This window comes from Gracilinanus agilis, chromosome 4 (genome assembly GCF_016433145.1).
Source record: "Gracilinanus agilis isolate LMUSP501 chromosome 4, AgileGrace, whole genome shotgun sequence".
Taxonomy (NCBI): Eukaryota; Metazoa; Chordata; class Mammalia; order Didelphimorphia; family Didelphidae; genus Gracilinanus; species Gracilinanus agilis.
This window is the reverse complement of record NC_058133.1, coordinates 459,629,334-459,651,646: the sequence shown is the minus strand read 5'-3', so window position 1 is coordinate 459,651,646 and position 22,313 is coordinate 459,629,334. Positions and strand designations below refer to the sequence as shown.

The 22,313-nt window shown below is 38.7% G+C and overlaps 1 protein-coding gene across 2 annotated transcripts in view; it reads right to left on the bottom strand.

The window, feature by feature from the left end:
- Positions 1-22,313, bottom strand: part of AHCYL1 (adenosylhomocysteinase like 1) — a 53,567-nt gene that overhangs the window by 5,983 nt on the left and 25,271 nt on the right. For both annotated transcript variants that reach the window (XM_044672285.1, XM_044672284.1), the window contains exons 2-11: positions 14,633-14,744; positions 6,994-7,137; positions 5,795-5,895; positions 3,949-4,051; positions 3,335-3,429; positions 2,633-2,739; positions 2,079-2,195; positions 1,755-1,818; positions 533-621; positions 83-153 (exon numbers count right to left, since the gene is read on the bottom strand). In XM_044672285.1, coding sequence (XP_044528220.1) covers positions 83-153; positions 533-621; positions 1,755-1,818; positions 2,079-2,195; positions 2,633-2,739; positions 3,335-3,429; positions 3,949-4,051; positions 5,795-5,895; positions 6,994-7,137; positions 14,633-14,744 — 1,003 coding nt within the window. The remainder of the gene's footprint in view (positions 1-82; positions 154-532; positions 622-1,754; positions 1,819-2,078; positions 2,196-2,632; positions 2,740-3,334; positions 3,430-3,948; positions 4,052-5,794; positions 5,896-6,993; positions 7,138-14,632; positions 14,745-22,313) is intronic.

Sequence of the window (22,313 nt, the reverse complement as noted above, 5' to 3'; positions counted from 1 at the left end):
TTATCAATATTTACTATATTAAAAAGTCTTATTACAAAAATAGGTTTTTGTAATACCCATAACCATAATCTTTTATAGCTACCTGTACAAGTTATCACCACATCCACTTGTCGAATAACTTCATTTAACTTCACCACCCGGAACCCGTCCATACTAGAAGAAAGAGACGAATGAGCAAGCAAGGATGTAGCAAGACAGAAGCCTGGCCATTCAAATGTGAGACTCAATCACATCTCAAGACAGGTTTGGTATTACCTTCACAGTGATCACACATAACAGGCTATGCTGAGCTACTGACAGTCCTTTTGAGATAACTCAAGGCTTTAATATGGACAAGAGAAACCCCAAAGACTCTGGAATCAAGGGGTAGTTTTTCTGTAGTCTATGATGGTTAGGCTGCCCAAAAAGCCTTATTTATTAGACTAGCCAGAGATTTCCAAAATATACACTCCACATTCCTCTTGGTTCCTTTAGGTATGAAATATATGCTTACAGGGACAGGAGAGTACAAAGATACATATTTGTTCCTTACCAGGCCTGAAGAGCACAGATAGGGTCAATCTCTGTGATGTAGACTATTGCTCCAAGGGCCTTCAGAGCAGCACAACATCCCTTTCCCACCTGCAAAGCAAAAGAAAGAAATTGAGCTCTCAGACCTCCGAGCCTGATGTGCTCAGAAAGCTCAGTTAGCTTCTTGGTATTGGAATTCAGCCCTTCTGTAGGCCTTCAACTGAATTTAATCTAGAGAACAGAAGCAGAGCAAAAGTGAATACAGAGTACACTATACATTCTATGCTGAGCCAGTAATTTACACCAGAAGCAGAATGTCTAGAAAGGTGAAAACAAGAAAGGAAACAGTGGGGAGTCGGGGACAGGAAATTATTAGGTGAACCAGGCCCAGGTAAGGTAATAGTCATATCTTACCTCTCACTCTATAAAAATCTGCGCTATACTAGAGGTTATGGCCTTAAATAGAACCTCACTACCTTGGCAAATCACCAAGATAACTGGATGGAGAGGGGGGCAATGTGTGAATAAAGCAGATCTTTTCTCCATCAAGGCATACAGTTCTTAGGAGAGCTAAGCCTTCTTTGTAAGTCATAAATTTAATAGTGATTATCCTACAATCTCTAGAAAAACCTGCCTGGTGCTGCAAATAGAAAATATTTATTTATCTGACAGTTCATACTTAGCTTTTGTTATTTTTTAAAGGCCAGTTCATAATACCATATTTCAGGCAAAGCACAGATTTTTCTGTGACTAGAGGCCAAATTTACAATGAAAAAAACTCCACAATAGTGATTTGTTCCATTTGAGACAATCAGGTATAATCTGTGCAACCCTGAATTTAGACTTTTATTCCACAATGACATTAATGAGCTACTAGTAGAGTTAAAATAGATTAATATGACCCCAAACTCATAAAAAGCTACTATCACTAAGGAGCACAATGCAAACATTCCATTCCATTCCCCCCATCCTGCTCACAATACAAGTGAGGTAAATTGATTTTACAAGCCTAGCTAAAGGTAAAAAAGCTCATTTCCATAAGGAGACATTATTTAAAAGCACTGAGAAACCCCAATGGCCCAATGGATAGCGATCCTAAGGAGATGATCCCATTCTTCTATTTTACATAAATTTCTGGAGGACAAGTTTCATTACAGGAGTATGTCAAGGACAAGATAACAGCTAGCAGGCAGAACTGGGAGAGGGGGGAGCTCAAAGAAGGCTGCCAAAGCCCAGCTATTTACCTCGCCATACCCACACACCACCACTTGTTTCCCTCCAAACATCACATCTGTGGTCCTCTTGAGGCTGTGGGAAAAGATGAAGGTGCCATTCAAATGCAATCCTGGTGTGCGGATTTCACACAGAGGTAGGTGTCTCAGGGAAAGGACACCGAACTAGGGTCTCTTGAAAGGGGTTTCACAGGCACCCGTCCAAAGTAAAGGAAAGTAATAAAGTTAGACCAGGTGAGGCAAAGCTGCTGGTGCCAAAAGGATCACAAGGCTGAAAGCTTTAAGCTACCCCTCCTCCCCTTTCTCACAGGTCTGATACTTGCAGTCTCTACCTACCCATCCAAGATTGACTCTCGGCAGCAGTACAGGTTATCAAACTTCTGTTTGGTAACAGAGTCATTGACATTCATGGCTGGAACGCAGAGCTTGCCAGCTTTGGAGAGCTGGTACAGCCTAAGAAGAGGAGAGACCACAAATACAAATTAACTGACTGAAAGTGAAAGGTGGGAACAACTGCATAATTCCCTTTCGAGCCCAGTCCTACCCTTGTCACCCCTACTTCCCAAGGATTTCAGTAAACAAAAGCCTAATTCCTTGCCTTTCCTCACTCATAATTTTTAGAGAAAGGCTTGGAGAAGTTTACTCCTCTATAAAAGTGATGTATTTCCCTAGACTCACCTGATTCAAAGGGAGAAAAAATTGTGGATCATAATTAGAAGTGACCTTCTTCTAGGGCCCCCCATCTTTCAAAAATAAAAACTCAAGTCAGCCTTTGACTAATGAAAATGTTCTCAATCCCTGCTTTAGGCTTAACACACAGCCCAGCAGAAATGACAGTAAGAACTTGCTGAGGCAAAGGCAAGAGGGGCAACTACCCCAAAGGCTGTTACCTGTGTACACCAGTCACGCTCTCCTCCACAATGCCTCGGATCTTCTTAAACACGTTTGGGTACTTCTTATAAACCCAGTGAGTTAAGTCTCCCCCATCATCCAGGATCTACAGAACAGCCAGAAGACTTCTATGGGCATTCAGGCTGCTAACACTGGGGGAACTTTGGACTCACTTTCTGAACCAATAGTGAGTCTACAGTGGCCTCTTAAAATTAGGAGCAAAGAGGCACACACAAGGGAGAGATATATTTGGCTTTGTTGGACATGAAAAGGACCAGAACTAAAGATTCCTAAGCTCTAGCTCTTAGTTCCAATATGGAACAGTAGGCTCTGCAAAACCTAATTTTCACTAAGATCTGAGGTACACAAAATTCTTTAATGCAACAAGAGAGCTTCTGAAGTAGGAAGAAAAGCCAGATCTATGTTTTAAAAGGTATCTTTGAGTAATTTTCTCATTTCCCATCTGTTATTTCAGAGCCAGAAGCATCTGGCTACTCTTTCTTCTTCCTCTAACTCTATATTCAACCCTAAGACCTTCCTTGACAAGTGGCAAATGAAACATTTTAAAAGGAACAGTCAATGGACATGACAAAACACCTAGAAAAGATTCAGTAAAGGGTGTCGTGTTTGGAAGAAAGAGGAAAGGAAGAATACAAGAGCTTGTCTAGAGGTCAGGAAGGGAATACTTGTTTGCTTTTTACCATGTTGGCTTGCCAACCATCCATGTTCACACAACGGTCAATACACCACCAGAAGTCATCCTCTGACTCTCCCTTCCATGCAAACACTGCAACACCTGGAAAGAAGTCAACACAATTAGTTCTTCCTCTTTGGGGTTAGATATCTACTAGAAATATTTTCTGAAATCAGTGGGAAGAACAAGAGCCACAAGGAAACAATAATCTGGATGGAATATAAAACCAAAGGAACCAAACTACCATTCTGAGTTTGGCAATGACTGGTGAAAGGACTGAGATACTGGAAGCAAACACTTTAAGATCCTCAGAAAGCTGTTACAAAATTAAGAACATCCAACTTGTAAGCATTATAAGAATGAAATAAAGGCAGAAACACTTTGAATTCACCTGAATAACTGGCAGTCTGAGTGAAATGGTGATGTCCCTTCAAATGGACATCTACAAACAGGCACAATTCGAGAATTTGTTTTATAAAAATGACTGTACCAGGAATGAACTATAAGGGACTACACCCCTCTCCCTGCCAACCTTATTGAAATCCTTCTGTAACTGAAGCATAAGACAGTTCTTAGGTATCTCTGTCAGGGCAAAGATAGTACAAAATGCAACTAACTTACCAGCTTCAGCCAATGCAGCAGCAACCTCATTCTGAGTGGAATAGATGTTGCAGGCCGACCAACGGCACTGAGCCCCCAGGGCACAGAGTGTCTCAATCAACACCTATGCACACAGGTAAGAAAACAGTGAGAAATGGGGGGCCATGGCAGATGAAGAGCAGCCTGCAGAAGCCACAAAGGCCATCTACAAAGCTCTAATGTAACAACTGCTACATAGAAATAAAAAATACAAACTAATGAGGCAGAGGGTAATGAGTCAAGAGGGTAGCCAGGCAGCTCAGTGGGTCGAGAGCCAGGAGGTCCTGGGTTCAAATGTGACTAGCTGTATAACCTTGGGCAAGTCACTTAACCCCCATTGCCTAGCCTTTATCACTATATACAGTATACAGTATTATATATAATATACAATATTAATTTAAAGACAGAAAACAGGGTTATTTTTAAGAGTATAAATCAAAGTTAAAATGACAGAAAAAGAAAATAATAAATGCTGAGGGAATGTGGGAAAATTGAGACACTGATGCGCTGCTGGTGGAATTGTGAACAAATCCAAACATTCTAAAGAACAATTTTAGAACTATGCCCAAAAGGCTTTAAAACTATGTATACCCTTTGATCCAAATTATTACCAGGCCTATATCCCAAAGAGATTTTTTTTTAAAAAAGGGAAAATAACCTATATGTACAAGAATATTTATAGTAGCTCTTTTTGTGGTGGCAAAGAATTGGAAACTGAGGTGATGTCCATCAACCTGAACAAGTTGTGGTATATGATTGTAGTGGAATACTACTGTGCTCAGAGAAATGATAAACAGGAAGATTTCAGAAAAAGCTGGAAAGGCCTGCATGAACTGAAACAAAGTGAAGTGAGCAGAACCAGAAGAACACCGGACACAGTAACAGAAATATTGTATGATGAACAATTGTGAATAATATATTTTTTTTAACCTTTACCTTCTGTCTCAGAACCTTGTGTATTGGTTCTAAGACAGAAAAGCAATAAGGGCTAGGCAATGGAGGCTTAGTGACCTGCCCAGGGTCATATAGCTAGGAAGTGTTTGAAGCCAGATTTGAACCCAGGACTTCCAATCTCTAGGCCTGGCCCTCAATACACTGAGCCACCTAGCTGTCCTTGACTTCATTATTCTTAGTAATATAGTAATCCAAGACAACCCCCAAGAGCTCATGATGAAAAATGTCATTCACCTCCAGAGAAAGATTGATAGAGTCTGAATACAGTCTAAAATATACTCTATTTCACTTTGTTCATTTTTTTTAGTTCTCTTGCAAAAAATGACTAATATGAATGTCTTATATTACTGCACATGTAAAATCTGTGTCAGAGAGCTTGCCATCCGTCTCAAAAAGGAAAGAGGGAAGAGAAGAAGGGAAGGAAGATTCTTGCTCAAAATTTAGAAAAATTAAATTAAATTAATTGAAATTGAATTAATTGAAGTTAAATTAAAAATTGCCTTAACATGTAATTGAGGGGAAAATATTACTTTAAAAGAGTGTAAATCAAGTAATATTTTAAAAATATGTCAATAGATCTTCCTTGTTATATAAAGGAATAATATGGAAAATCCTTTTGTATCTTTTCAATACCTTTGCTTTTTGTAAATTCAGCTCTCCATAGCAAATGTACATAAAATGAGCTACATTTATACAAAGGAATATCTATAGAAAATTCAATCCTTCTGTAACATAAAGGCAATACCTAATAAAGTTTGAGGGTTAGTTAGATGAGGATGGAGATGAAAAATCTGGTTTAAATTCTAGCCACACCACATTTCTCTTTTCTAGTTTATTATGAGGCTCTTTCCATCCCCCCGATGTATTTACTCACTGCAGTCTGGGCTGTGATGTGTGTACAGCCCACTATTTTAGCACCAGCCAAGGGCTTCTCCCCCTGAGCACGTTTCCTGAGTGAAATCAGAGCAGACATGTCTGTGAAAGAACAGAGATTTGAGCTAGGACTGCACTAGTCATCTCAATCTCACAAATTCTGCCAAAACACAGTGTGAGGCAGGGTCAAGTTCACCCAATGAAAACCCATTATGGTAAGTCCAGTTGAGGCCAGGTAGCAGAAGGCAGAAAAGCACCAAGCACATTCCCACAATGATTACAGACTACATGTGATGAGGCTGGCAGAGCTAGAGTGAGCAAGTTATCACAGAAGCACCTGGAATTTGATTTCCTGTACTCCTTCAAGCACTAGGTAGCACAGAGTGGCTCCCAGCTAGATGACAAACAGAAGTAGCAGATTTTCAAAACTGGTGAAACTAGAGATATTCCGGTTGCTCATTTGGGGAAAAATGATGAGCTTGGCTAATGATATCATATACAAATCAGACGAAGAAGGGAGACTTCACCCTCAGCTGAAGCGACTTGCTTCTGCTTTTCCATGCTCTTTTCTCACCTCATCGTGGAGGTCTCATTGGTTCCCAGACTCCCTCCCTGTATAGAATATTCCTGAAATGTGAAATTGATACAAGGATAACTCAAGACTTCCTAGGAGCTAACCTGAAACAAAGGGTTCAACTGATTAGGCTTTAGCCACTTACAGCTGTTCCAGGAGAGGGTGCTGCGACCACCCAAGATGCTTCAGCCAACCACAGCCTAACTTAAAGACTTCCCTCACATAACTGAGGGTGGATGCTTCTAGGAAACTTTCTCACACTGGCAATTTCATTGTCTATTTATCTCTGTAGGACCCTGTAGAACTAGTCAAGATAAGGTTAAGTACACTGTTCACTGAGCTGCCACACAGTAGGGTCACATCACTAAAAGTGATGCTGTCAGGATGAAAAAGGTATTCCAATGTGCCTAATATATGCTAAGAAAAAAAAAGTGGGAAAGAGAGCAAGAGTAAAAGGTCCCACCTAAATTCCAGGGTTGCTCTAGCAACTGAGCATGCTGCGTTTCCCCCAGGTATCTTCAGGTTAGCTTCAAGCCACTAGCTGGCTCAGAGGCTCTTATGCCCATGAAGTGGTTGTTTCTAATCCCCAAATCCAGCAGGTTCCCTTACCCTCTTCCTTCTTTTACCTTGTTCAGCAATCTCAATCTCCCGGCGCCCAAATTCTGCTTGTTTGATATTCTTCACACAAAAATTGCTGCTGCCCTTGGAGTTGGTTTGTTGCTTCTCTCGAGGGGAAACCTCATCATCAGAGCTATCTGTATAGGATGCAGCTAGAACCAGGGAGGAAAGAAATGACAAATGGTGAATCTCCAAGGCCCCAAAGTCAATACAGGACAGCTACCTAAGGAATAATTAGTAAGGCCAGCAGACAAGTTTAACTGGAACCAGTTCTCATTCATTCTCACTTCCAGAGTTCAATAGGTAGTGTGGTTGGAAATATTGGCTTTTCATTTGACTGTCATATCACCTATCTTGATGTCCCTTTGGCCTTAGTGCTATCACTATCAAACCAATGCAATTTCTTCACTCCAAATCTCCAAAGGAGCCAAAGCAATGTAATGTTGTCAACAAAGCAGAATCACAGGAAGAATTCAGCACTAATAAAAGGAATGGCCATTTTCCTAAAGAGGAAAACTGCATGGAGGCAATGAAATATTAATGGCAATTGCAGATGGTTCTGTTCAAAGTATACAAAGAAGGGGAAAAAGTGATCCAGAAGGCAGATGATTTACATTCTATCAATAGTCTGGGAAAAAAACTAAGTGAGTTTTATTTTCAGGGAATTTGTGGGAAGAAGCCAAAAAGATATCTCTTTTCAGGTACAGATACAAGCCAAATCATATCATCTCTTTCCTCTTTGAATCTCAGAGCATTTCCCTTAATACTATTTCTGCCACTAGTCCTTTCTCTCACCTGATTACTACTGTATACAATAGTCTGTGTCTAGTCTAATGTCCCTTCAGTTTCATCTGAAAGCCAGTCATCTTCCATATTCAAATTAGTGACCACACTATTATTCTTTAATAGTAACAGTTGCCCATTATGCAGAATATCATATCAAACAAGTCCTTCTCCACTATACTGTATCCTTTCTTCATTACTTCACCTTCTACCACCACTGAGCCACTTTCTTTCCCAGAATCAGTTAAACTTGCCTAAAGTTACCTGTATCTGTTTCTCCAGATGTCCTTGGTCATGAAATAGGTTTTTATTTAAATTCATAGAACATTTATGAAGCACCCTGTTAGAAGTAGGGCACTAACCAAGGGCTAAGATATAAAGATAAAAAAAGGATCTCTGACCTTGAGGAATTTATAATCCAATGGAGGACAAATAAGTAATATAAAAGAAAGAATGGGAGAGGGGTAAATGCCTCTAGACCAGTGATGGGCAAACTATTCACTACATCTGGACGTGGGGGTGTAGTGATTAGGGAATTGCTTAAGGCAGTGATGGGCAAACTACGGCCTGGATCTGGCCCGCTGGGAATAGTTTGCCCATCACTGCTCTAGACCAAATACTCTTGGAAAAACTGAGTAGGATGAGATTAAGGAAGGTTTTGCAAAGGAAGCAGTGACCAAGCTAGTTCTCAAATGAAGAGAAGGATTTTAAGAAGAGATATATATTCCAAGAATAAAGATGCATGCATGAACAGCCAATAATTTAGTATGCTCATAACAGTAGCTGAACCACACATGCAGACCACATTGATAGCTAGACTTGAGATTCAACTTCTCTAGATGCCATATACATAACAAGATAGTTAATAATTGTGTAACTGGAAATCTTGTACTTTTGAACTACATTACCCAGGAGCCCACTGACTTCCTGTTGTTACGTGCTAACATAGACAGGAGATAAACTGGGGGGGAAGCTGGGTGTCTTGGCCTCTTCTTTTCCTGTGAGGGTGGGACTTTTTGAACAGGTAGAATAGCTTGGGCATGTGGTTTTATTTTGTTATCTTTTTATTCCTTTACTTCTAGTGATTATAAATAAATCTTATAAAAATACAATATCTGAAGTTACTATAAATTCATTTTAATTTTTACACAATGGTTGCTGAGTTAGTTGAAAAGGAGAGTCACAATGAATGTGTAATAAGAATTATATTTACATAGCACTTACTAAGCGCTAGCCATTGTGCTTTATAATTAATTGTTACCTCATTTGATCTTCACAACCCTGGGATATAGGCGCTATGATCCTCATTTTACAGATGTGGAAACTGGTATTAAGCGACCTGTTCAGAGTTACACAGCTAGTATAAGAGTTTAAAGCCATATCAGAACTCTGGTCTTCCTGGTCTTCCTGACTCCAAGCCTAACACTCTATTTATTATAGTACCACCTAGCTGCCTTAGCTCAATCAACTTCTCTTCCCAAGATAGTATTATTTTTCTGATGGTGGTTTGCTAGCCAAACTTCTCTTTGCTTCCTCATTTCCAGCACCAATGACAATCCCTTGCCTACTTAAAAGTGTTTTGCAAAGGTCAGGTATTATTAATAAAGTAACAATTTAGTTACTAGGTTGTTGTGAGAATTAAAGAAGATAATGGTGAAAGGCTACAATATTGGATGGATGTGAAAGACTGAGGCAATTACCTAGTGGGGAGGAACCTAATGGGCAGGTACCACTCCTCATCGGGAAGGGCATGCCCAAGGAAGTGGTGAAAACAGACATTTAATGATGGTTGCAATAATATAACCATATATTTATATAAGGTACTTTTGTAGTTTTAAAAATTGCAAAATATACCTCTTTAATAATTATAAACACACCATAAATACTGTATATTTATAAGGTACTTTATAGTCTTGAAAGTATATAGAGTTCTATGCTTGTTGCTTCTATTTCCTTACTTTCCATTCGATCCTCAAACCTTTGCAAGTTGGCTTTATCGCCTACCACTGAAAGAAACTACTCTCAAAGATTATCAGCAAACTTTTAAATCCAATGGCCTTTTCTCAAATCTCATTCTTCTTTAACTGCACATCTGACACCTGATCACCACTCCCCAATTCCTGAATGACTTTCTTCCCTAGATGAGCATGACACTGTTTTCTCCTATTTCCTTTCCCATCTGATTGCTTTTTCACTCTCTTATCCATGCCTCACACCATCATGTGTAAACGTACTCAGGGGTCTAGCATGGGCCATCTTTTTCTCCTCTTACACTAGTTTTCTTGGGCTATCTCATCAGTTCATAACAAATTCAATTATTAGTTCTGTACAGATGAATTTCAAATCCATATAGTAAGCCTTCATCTCTTTCTTGAACTCTAGTCCTTCAACCTCAATTGTCTGCTGAGACTCGATGTCCTGTAGGTAATTGAAACTCAATAAATCCTTCCCTTAAGCTCATCTCCCCTCTTAACTTATTTCCCTGTTTCTGTCTAAAACACTTCCAAACTTCCAGTTACTCCAGTTCACAAGCAGAGTCATTCTTGATGCACCACTCTCCCTCACCCCACAGCATACAGCCAACTGGCAATCTCATCAATTTTACTTACCTAATATCTTTTACATCCATCTTCTCTCCTATCACACAGCTAACAGCTTAGTTTAGATCCTCACCACTGCCTCCACTCGTAATTTAAAATACCAACCTATTCAGTATCTTTGTACCCAATCTCTCCCCTTTATCTTTCAGATGGCTGCCAAACTGAGAATACTAAAGTACACATCTGCCCACGTCACTCCTCAAATTAATAATTTATGTGCTCTTACACATAATGAATCCTTATAGCTTCTTTTTACCTCTACAGTAAGATGAAAATTCATTTCTTTTTTCATTTTCAGGCCTTCATAATTTAGTTCCAAACTTCCAGAATGACTTGTTCCTCTAATTTCTCCATCAACTGCCTACCCAATATATTTTCTGCTCCTCACTGTTACCTGCCTCTTCTTCCCCAAATCCTTGAACAAACTGCCTTCCATGCCTAGACTATTCTCCCATTTTCACCAGTACACTCAGAACCTCTAGCTCTCTATGAAACTGAGCTCAAGTCATATTCTTACAATTGCTGAGTATCCTTTCTTCCCCTGGCAACCAGCCATTAATTTGCATTTTTTCTGGATATATTTCATATTTACTTATAGTGTTACATGTTGCTTTCTTCTGATAGAACATAACCTCCTTGAGGGCAAGACTATCTATTTTGTCTTTGTATCCTCAATATCCAGTGTAATGCCTGACAGATAACCAATGCTTATTGAATTGAATTAAAAACAAGTTTTCTCACAGGAAATTAATTTTGTTTTCTTTTCTTTCTTTCTTTTTTTGGATAGCAGAATGTCATAGTCACAGTATATCTTGATTTCAATAAAGTATATGACAAAGTGTTTCACGGACAAATTGGAGAACTCTAAGCAGGATAATATAGTTAGAAAGGGATTCAGAACTGGTTAGTTAATCACCCAAAGAGTGGGGATTAATAAGTCCATGTTGATCTGGAGGAATAGCTGCAGCAGACTGCCCTCAGGGCTTTACTGTTAGTCCTGTTCTATTTTTATCAATGTCTTTACTGAAGCCAGATACCATGGTTGTCAGATGTACAGAAGAAAAAAAGCTGAGAGGGATATTAACAAAATGGAAGGGACTTGGGAACCAAGAAGGATCTCTATGCACTGAAATGATGGGCTGAATTTAATAAAGTGAAAATTAACAGAAATAAATGTCTAGTCATCCTACCCTTTAAGTTCAAAAAGTTAACTGCACAAATAACGAATGGAATGGTCCTCACAAGAAGAACCCCAAGAGCAGCTAGAGACAGTAATGAACTATGATAGCCCAAAAGGCCAATGTGATTTCAAGAGACATTAAAAGAAGTGGAAATGGCCCAGAAAAAGGAGCCTAAGGCTTGCTCATACACTTGGGTTACTCATTTTGCAAGTTAATTCATTCACTCTAAAAACACTAAGTGTGCCTCACACTCTACCAGATAGATACTCTACTGGAAAAGACAGTGGCATCACTAAGCTTACAGTTTATCAGTAAGATAAAATACAATGATAGCCATAAGTATTGGGTTTACTTCTCAGTAAACGTTAAAGGAAGGATACTGACTTGTAAGAGCACATAAAGGAGAGCAATCTGGATAGGGAAATGCCTCAAAATCATGTCAAAGACTGTTTAATGGAATAAGGGATTATTTAGTCTGGGGAAGACTCAAGAGGGAACTGACAGCTATCTTAAAGTATTTGATGAATTGTTAATAAGAGGAATAAGCCTTTTTTTTTTTTTTTTTTTTTTTTAAATAAGACTCAAAGGACAGAATGGAAATAAGAAATGGAAGTTGTGGAGAGGCAAATGCTGGCTCTATGTAGGGAAAACTTTCTAACCTGACTAGACGTGATCAAAAGTAGAATGGGATACTACTTCATGAGGTAATGCTAGTGATATTTAGGTACAGTCAAACAATCAACACACATTTTTAAAGCACTTAATGTGTTCCACGCATTGTCCTGGACAAGGGAGATACAAAAACCAAAATGAAACTATCTCTACCTTCAAAAAGCTGACGTTCAATTAGGTGATCCATTTCTATAAACAAATATAGATAAAATATATATGAAATAATATACAAAGTAATTTTGGAAGGGAGGCTACTAAGGTGCTAGAGTCATCAGTTAAAGTTTCATGCAGAAAATGGTGTTTGACTTGAATTTTGATGGAAACAAGGGATTCTAAGAGGTAGAAGTAAGGAAGGAGTATGTCTCATGTGAGAGGAAGATCTAGGGAGAAGGAAGATGAGAGTGAGCAAGTCAGTTTGGCTGGACACAAGAAGGAAAGAAATGTATAATAAGATTGGAAACCAGATGACTACTTTCAGTGATAGTACCAAGGCAATTCTTGATCAGGTATGGGTTAGACTAAATGTCCTATGGTACATGAGATGGAAGAATAGGGGAAAAGATGATAAGCAAAAGAATCTGTGATTTGTTTTGAAATAATAAAACTGGCACACTCTCTTCAGCCCAGCTCTCCAGGCCTTCCTTAACATAGTACTACTCTATATTTCTCTTACTTTTTACTCCTTACTATACCCTTTATACTCCAACAAAACTACATTCCCCTTTGCTCCTTGGACATATACACTGCTAACTGTCTAGAATACCCTTCCTCACAATCTTTACTTGCCCTGCTTATCATCATTGGAAGGCCAACTCAAATACCATTTGTTCCAGGAAGGGTTTCAGATATCCTGGTCACGATGACCTGCCCCTCACATGTATGTTTTCTAAACCTTTATGTATCTATTACATAATATATTACAGTTACCTGTGTTTGTCTGATCTAGAAGATCTAGCAGAAAAGGGACTATTTGGAACTTCAAGAGCCATCAAAAGTCCAACCCATCTCAGTACATTCATTTTTTATCTCAAGTGCCAGTGATCGCTTAATAAAGGTTTGTGAATGAATGGCACTAAAAGAATTTGTCTTTGGCTAAAATCCTAGGGTCACCTTCCCCATACCCCAATGTGCTTCCTTGAATTCTATGTAGCTCATTTATCTCCTCCAAGGAAAATAAAAGTTGAATTTGAAGTCAGAATCAGGGTCTGAATAGTTGGAAAAGCAGTACTCATGAAACTATCAGATGATAATTTACCTTAAATTTACTCAATGAAGTCAGTGAAAGAGAGAAATACACATATATCTGCTATATGTATATATGTACTTATGTGTACACAGAGGTACATATTTGAAGTTGATATTTAAGCACAATATAAAATTAGACAATTGAAAATGATAATAAAACAAAAGAAAAGCTAGTTTAAAAGCCCAGATAAATGTTACCAGGCTATTAAAGATGAACACTGGAATTTAGTTCCAATTTTCTTTTTTCTTAAAAAAAAAAATTAATTTAAACCCTTACTTTCCGTCTTAGAATCAATACTGTGTAATGGTTCGAAGGCTCAAGAGTGGTAAGGGTAGGCAATGGGGGGGTTAAGTGACTTTCCCAGGGTCACACAGCTAGGAAGTGTCTTGAGGCCAGATTTGAACGGTAGGACCTCCCTTCTCTAGACCTGGCTCTCAATTCACTGAGCCACCCAGCTGCCTCCTAGCTCCAAATTTCTTGAGCAAAAGCAAGTAATACACTTTTCATTATCTAGCTTTAAAGCAAATAAGTTCATCTAGAAAGTGAAATTTTTTTCTCTCCCAACTCCAAACTCAAGAAGATTTTACTGAGTGATTCCCTATATAAGGGATTCTAATAAACAATGTACAAGATTTTTCATTACTATACAAACATCCATATGGAATCTTCTGGGGCACATGCTTCAATTTAAAAATTAGCACTGCAAATTAAAGGAATTTAAATGTTTAAATCACTATCTTTTCTCCCAACTCAAGCAGCCTTGGACTGCAATGAGGAAGGTCTGATAGCATAGCTACTCAAAGTCTATTTCATGAAAAAAAATTTCTAGACCGAACATGCTCTTCTGTTTCAAAGTCTGTTCTGTCAGATACCCTCGATTCTTTCCCCCAGTAACATGGCTAGGTCAACATAGGAACCTGCCCCAGTTCAACTAAAGTCCACATGGGCAGGGGAGGAAAGATGTTTCCCAACAAAAGAGCTTAATTGGGTATGTTCCCTTCCGTCAATTTCTAATCACCAGCATAATTACGCACAGTAATAGTAATGCTATTGCTTTGTATTTTTATATTCAAACAGGCAGAGTAAACCCTATATCAAAAAATAAACAAACAACATTTTAGAAACAGGAATCTGGAGTCAAGATTAAAGTGAACTTCACACCCACCTGAACTATAGCTGTCCGTAGAGGACTGTGAGATAGAACGAGATAAGGACCTTCGGCCAGTCTTGGTGGGGAACTTGGTGAATTCCTGCATGTCATCAGCAAATTGAATTTGCTATGGGATAAAGAAAAAAAAAAGTTAAAAACCACACAGGAAATGTTCCAGTTGCTGCCAATAAATTCCTCTGCCACCATCCCTGCTACTACAGTAAAGAGGTAGTGCTGTGAAATGTTCCCCAGTTTATAATTAAGGCAACAAACAATTTTGGCTCCTAGGAAAATGTATGGTCCCCACTAAGCCAGACAATTTTACCATCAGAAGTCAGGGGAGAACAAGCCCCCAAGTACTAGGGACACGGCTTCCTCTCTCTAACTAGATAGCTTGGAAATTTTTCTGCTTCAGAAGCCCTGTACCGTGATAAATTTTACAAACTGGCTTTTCATCTGAATACCAACATTTCACCTCCTTCTTGGCTCCCTCCAAACTTTAATAATATTCAATTAAATCAATTTCCCTTTTATCCAACCTTCCTACTAAATAGCAACTATCAGTAATCCCCCTTTTTTCTTTACAGATGTCTCCTCTAACACTTTGCTGTCCTGTATGATCTTTCTGGGAAATAGTAGCTTAGTTATGATTGTGGAACATGGAAATATTAACAAGTCAAGAGCTTTCTATGAACCCAAAGATGTTCATTACTTTATAAAATCCATAGTGAAGTCTCAGAAACTCTTAGTCCAGCAAAGTCTTGAAGTATCAGAATACCCATGTGAAAAACTACATAGGAAAAAAAATAACAAACACCTGAATTGACAAAAAGTTAAATTATAGAGTATTTCAGAAATTAAGCTGAAGTTGTGAAGGATCTTTCAGTAACCAGAAATGTATTGCCTTATAAAGTCCTTTAAGAGATTGGCCTTAATGACTAGAAAAAAATGGCTTATATTATTTGAATATGACTTTCTGAAATATAGGAACAGTTTATTAAACAGTTTACAATGAATTACACTGTGCTTTACTTGAAGTCTGAATTAAGTATTTCTATATACAGAATACCTTATTCCTTGCAAAAAAAAAAAAAAACAGCAAAAGCCACCTTTTCTGCTAAGTCAACTAAATCAGACATCCCCCAAATCTCTGAAAATATAATCTATTGAAAATATAATCTTTATATACTGCTGATAAGTAGCCACCTTCAAACCAAAAATAACTATTTGGTTAAACCTATAAAAACATACCACTTGCTTTTACATGCATTCATTTACTGGTTGTGGCAGACTGTTCCTAAGAACCAGGTTTGAAAGTATGACTTAGGTAGCTGATATATACCAATCAAAGACTGAACACCTTTGAAGCCATATGAAGGGCAGGAAGGGCCAGAATGTGCAGCAGTAGACCACGAAACTGGACTGTGCCACAGTGGCAACAATCATCGGCTTTCAAACCTCTGCATAACAAAATTAACATATCATCAAAAATGAAGGGTCAGGGGTCCTGGAGAACAAAGTTTAGACACATTTCTTTAAAATACTGCTTAGCATAACATCTAATTGAAGAGATATATTTATGCTAGGTAAAGCTGGGGAGTAAAGGAAGGAGTGCAGAGCTATATTGTGCCTTGGGAAGTCTCACTCAGCTTAGACAATTTCTAAAAACAAACAAGGGAATAGTGCACTCTCCCTCCACTTTTTTCCCAAAACTCTTCCCTCTTTCTATGAACATTATCAAGACATTTTTCTTAATCTGTAAACTCAAACTTGGTATAGAAATATGGGCTAAGGGAGAACCTACTACTCAACCAAGAAAGGAAAGTTACCCTGAATAGTCACGAAATGAGAACTCCAACATAGACACGTAGACACTGGCCCTGGAGCTTGATTAGCAAGTTGGCCGACAAGCCACGTCAAATGATACTTTTTTGTGTTTGGTGTTAAAGCTTTAATTTTAAAATTGCTTAAATGCCAATAGCACAACTGCCTTTTAGAAAGTCTTTACTAAAGTGTTCCCAGGTCAGCATTAGCCCTTCCAGATAGGATTTCCCATTCACCATCACCTGTCTTAACAGTCAGCAAAGCTAGTTTTACTAAAGAGATTATATTCAGTTATTCAGGAGTATCTTTTGTCTTGATAAGCTGTTATTTTGGGTGGGAAAAACAACACACAATCAAAGCAATCAATATATCCCAAAAGCCTGCAGTGGCACCCTCCCTTTACCAGCCTCAGCCTCTCCATGCCAGCATGTCCGGAAGCCGCTCTCCTCTCACTGCAGTTATGTCTCCCTCCCTTGCCCATCTCTTTTCACAAGGTTCTGGGCATATTCCCAGACACCACCTACCCTTGGGGTAGTGGAAGGAGGTGTCATTTAGCAACTAGATTTTAGATTAAAAAAAAATTTTTAAAGGAGCTTTTGAAAGTCAGCAATGTGTTTCTTTAGCAAGTGAAGAATGTATTAACAGCTATAATCTCCATACTCGTATTAACTGAGCTCATCAGTACTCTAAAGATTAGTGAAATCTGTCCCAACTAAAAATATTAGACAGCATCACAATCAGCTTACTAAACCCAGTGTACTGCCCCTAACTTCCCATTTCTCAAAAACAGTTGCTTTTAACCCAGGAAGTACACGGAATCCTCCTAGATCATGACAAAGAATGAATGGTTGTTTTCTCGACAATGAGAGTTCCTCTGTTTACAAACTGGTACCTCAGCACAAATAATCCTATCTTTTCTTTAACCCCAAACTCTGTGTAAAGCACAGCCTGAATCAGGGCTTCCCCTACCCAGTGCTATGGAATGCTGCTGCCCCACCAGCTTCCTCTAGGCCTAAGAACTCTACTGGTCTTGATCACAGCCAGAGGCAAAGATGCCTCTCACAAGACTTGCTCACCTTCATATGATACACTGAAAGACACCATAAATTGTTGATGGCAAACCTATGACACGTGTGTCAGCACTGACACACGTAGCCATTTTTGATGATACCATGCAGCCACATACAGAGAAGTATGGGGCCGCATGCCGAGGATGAAACATTTGCTGTAGTGTAGTGCAGACACTCTGTGCACTATATATGACAATTATACCTATATAATTTGCCTATTTTGGTTTATTAAATACAGTTATATATATTACAATTATATATTTTTGTTATTTAAATTATAAATATTGCAAAATTGTTTTTTTTTTTCTCGAAGTGACACACCACCTGAGTTATGCTCAGGTTTTTGGCAAATTTTGACACATCAAGCTCAAAATGTTGCCCATCACTGCCATAAACCCAAAAATAACCTTTTGATGTCACAAGTTCTCTTTCTAGTGGAACCTGATCTCAACAAAAGGCTTTCAAGGGGGTGGAGCTCCCTAAGTTTAACAGCTAAAGAAGAAAATTTAAGTGAAAGAACAAGGAACCAAAATAGTGTTAGTCACCAACGTAGTTCCAGAACTGACAGTTGCCTAACTATAGTCAAGTTTAGTCAAGCAGGAGATTTTAACTAAATACTTTGCTTCTGTTTCTCTTAAATATAACACTCCAAGAGAGTACCTGGGGTGGAGAAAGGAGTGATAAGGCAAGGGAGAGTTCTGATCCTTAGAAAGGATTTTAAAGTTAATAAGGTATTCATGAATAGACTTGTTTTTTATTTTAAACTCTAGCTTACATAACAATCCCTAAAAAGCCTCATTCATGTATGACTAAAGAAGAACAACAAATCCTACTCACATTAACATCATGTCAGCCAAGCATAGGTCAGTCTGGCCCTTTTCCCTAAACTCCAAGCCCAAATTCAATTTTATTTGCTGTGATCACACAATAATTAACAAGCAGATTAAGATTAGCCTAAATGTTTCAAAAGAAACTCCTAGGAATAGATTGGCTGTTATAATAAGTAGGAAATTGTTTTTAGTTTGGGAATGGGTTTTGAGAATAGGGCCACAAACAGAATGCCAAAGACCTGCTAAAGCAGAACCAATTCTGGGTGTAACTCAACATTAAGTAACAAGGCTGACACAGGTCAAAGGGCCCTTGAATAGAAATTAAAGATAAAAAAAGGGATCATGGAAAATCCAAAAAGCTAAAACTGTCGAGATGAGGAATAAGAGTCTTAAAGTAGGGGCTGAGTAGAGGGATGATCTAAAAGAATGGGGATGGAGAGACTAGAGTTTGAATTCGACTTTAGATATATTGGTTTGTAATGCTTCAAAGCCTCAATGTCTTCTGTAAAATAGAGCTAATGCTCACACTACCTGTTTCAAGGTGCAAGGAAGTGCTTGCTAAATAAATGTGATTAATACCCTGTGCAACTGGCACATTTGGGGGGGAAAGTATTCACCTCCAGGAAGTTTTCAAGACTCCTCAATTTTGTCACTGCCCAAAGACTCACCTACTTCCTGTTAGAATCCTGCTAAAAGATCTGAGAGGGCAGAGATTATGTCTCCTCCAAACCAAGTTTTACCATTCACTCTGGCCTCTCTCTTACTTGCTCTCAAAGGGCAAGGAGATCTAACACTCTGCATGGAAAGCAGACTCATATAACTATCAATTTTCCTCATACTTACCAGAGACTGGCTCAACTCTCATCTCAGAAGAATTCCAAAAGTCTTACTGTAAGCTGTAGAAATCTACTTTAAAGTAGCCCAGTACAGTCTATGATGAGTTAAAGTGAGTCTCCTCAAAGTTTCTCTCTTCTCTAACAGCAAACCCTCTTTGGTATAGCTCCTTAGAAAATTTAATATTTAGATCAGTCAGGAAAATCCACAATTATTCTGCAACCACCTCTTCCGTTCCCAGCACATAAACTGGTCTTCTGTGTCTCAGCAGGTTTTGGCTGCTCCTGCCCACGTACCAGTTCTGCCCTCTCCCTGTCTCAAGTTTCTTAAGTTCTCAGTCTCCCCAGATGGGGCCTGAGTTCTGGGAGAAGGGGGCTGACTAATCAGAGCATGCCTTCTCCCCACCCCCACTCCTCTCTCAGTCCATGTCTCAACAGTAACAGGATACAACATACACACAGCTAGAGTCCAATTCCATACACAGCCAGGAGGAACACTCCCTTCAAAATGGGACTCAACCTGATACTCTTTTGTCAATGGTGATGGAAAGAGGTGAAGCACAGAACATGTGAACCTCTGCTTTAGGACAGCACTGTTTGTTTTCATGCCTTATCCATCCCCTCTTTCCTTCATAAAAAAAAAAATCATACTTCATGGTCTTAAGTAAAAATCAAGTAATTCAGGCCCATGAACTGCAGAGGGTTTGAAGGGAAAGAAAACTTGCACATTCCCACAGAAAATAGTTCTAAATATTCTAAAATTATTACTCATATTGATATAGTGTCTACAGTTTAAAGAACTTTCCTCATCAGAATCCTGTGACGTGAGCAGTATAAGTAATATTATTCCTATTTTCCAGATGCAGACACTGTGTAAGAAGTGAACAGACTTTAGCAATTGGAAGAGCCAGGACCCCAATTCAGGTCTTCTAGCTCAATTTTACACAGCTCCTACTCTTAGCAGATCTCCTCTACATGCACGCTCCTATGAAAATGCTGGCATATACCTAGGAAGCATTCCAGCTACCTATTCATTTAACCTCCTGTCCATTCACAGCTCCCATTCCCAATCACACACAGACCTATGTGCATATATTCCATAGACCTATAGTCATCCTTTTCTCAAATCTCCACATCACAAACAAATATAAGGAAATAAACTCAGGACAATGGAACAATGGAACTTCCTGACATCCTGAAGAGTACTGATATTGGTTGGAAAATTGTAAAATGAAATTATTTTGTTTTTCTTCTAGATATCTGGTAGATCTATGATTTCATGAGTGAGAAGAATATCTCAACCTATAGAACACAACCCCACCAAACCATCTTTCTTCTGTGTAATTTCTATGCTTTGACATAAATCTCCTATAGTATCCCTCCATGTCAGATGCTTGTTGGTCAGATTCCTTGGTGACATCAAAGTGGGAGGAATACATAATGAATGGTAACATAATGTTAACATTATGCAAGTTAACATAATGAATGGAAGAGTTAGGATCCCAAAACCTTGCATCAAATGCAATATATAACTTGATCATGAATGCTAAAATTCCTTTATCTGACCATAATCTTTTATCATTCCTTCTTTCCAGCTGTCCTATAATCCTTAAACCACATTCTTCACACTAACCACACTCACCATGATCTCCTTTCAAATCACTTCTCAGTTCTCTTCCAAGCTATCTTTCCAGTAATGACTATTCTCATCCCTATCTTGACCCCTTTAGAAAAAAAGAACTATTCTACACTACTCTACTTCTAAATTCTTTATCCCCTTGATCTAGTACTGATTATACCTCAATAAACTTCATGAAATGGTAATGAGTTCAATACAAATTTGAAATTTAACCTCAACTGAGCCCTCATTGCAGCAAAGCAATCTTTTTATACCTCCCTAATTGATTTCTTATCCCATTCTAGCAGTTATCTTAAACCTTTTTATTACCTTCTCAAGCCCCTCGTCGAACTTCCTTCTCCTTCGGTTAAGCACTTTATACTTCACCAAAAACTTTGAGATCATTCAACGAGACCCCCTTTTTGTACATCAAAATTTCCCCTCTTTTCCTTAGTAACTATTATACTTTAGAATCTCATGAAGAAGTAGCACTTTCTCCTTGCCAAGACAAACCTCTTTAGTGTACCCTTGATACCATCCCCTCCTAAATTCTCCAGCAGGTTTCTCCTACATCACCCTCCCTTTCTTCCTTTTTCTCTCAAGCTAAAGCTCTCATTCTTTTCTATGCCCTTAGCAATTTGGTTCCCAGCCCTAATATCCAACTGAGAATGGCCTTTCCAAAGTATCCAATCATCTCTTAAATGCCTTATCTATGACTTTTTCTCAATCTTGAATCAATGGAGATTCTTGATCCTTCTCAGTCTCTCTGCAGCCTCTTAACACTAGTGATCACCTTTTCTTCCTAGACACTCTCACCTCTCTAAGTTTCTATGGCACCATTTCCACCTTGATCTCTTATCTGTTTAAAGGTACTTTTTCTGGTTTTTCATCTCATCATGTCCACAGGTCATAAGCATACACAAAGGTTCTATTCTAGCTGTCTTTTGTCCTAGAGATAACTTACAGAAGCATAAGGTTCTGGGCCTGGAGTCAAGAAGACCTGAATTCAAATCCAGTTTCAGACACTTATGGAATGCTTTTGAGACCTTAAGCAAATCACTAAACTCTGTTTTCTCAATAGGGAAAGGGGGATAATGAGATAATATTTGTAAAAAGCACTTAGCACAGAGGCTGACACATAACAGGTACTATATATAAATGCTTATTCCCTTCCTTTCCCTAACTCCCATGGGTTAAATTCTCATCTCTCTTCTGAGCTACACTCCTGCATTTTCAATTGCCTCTTGGACATATGGAACTGAATTTCCCATTAGCATTTCAAACTCATCATGCCCAAAATAGAACTTATTTTCACCCCTACACCACACCCCACACCCCCAAGTGGCCCTATTACTCTTAAGGGAACCATAATCCTCCCAAACAGCCACACTTGCAATCTTGGTATCATCCTTTCTTCCTTTCCCTCACCCCATACATCCATTCTGGTTTTTCGTACTGCACAACATCTCTTGTATGTCTTCTTTTCTCCACTCACAATCCTAGCATAGATATTCATCACCA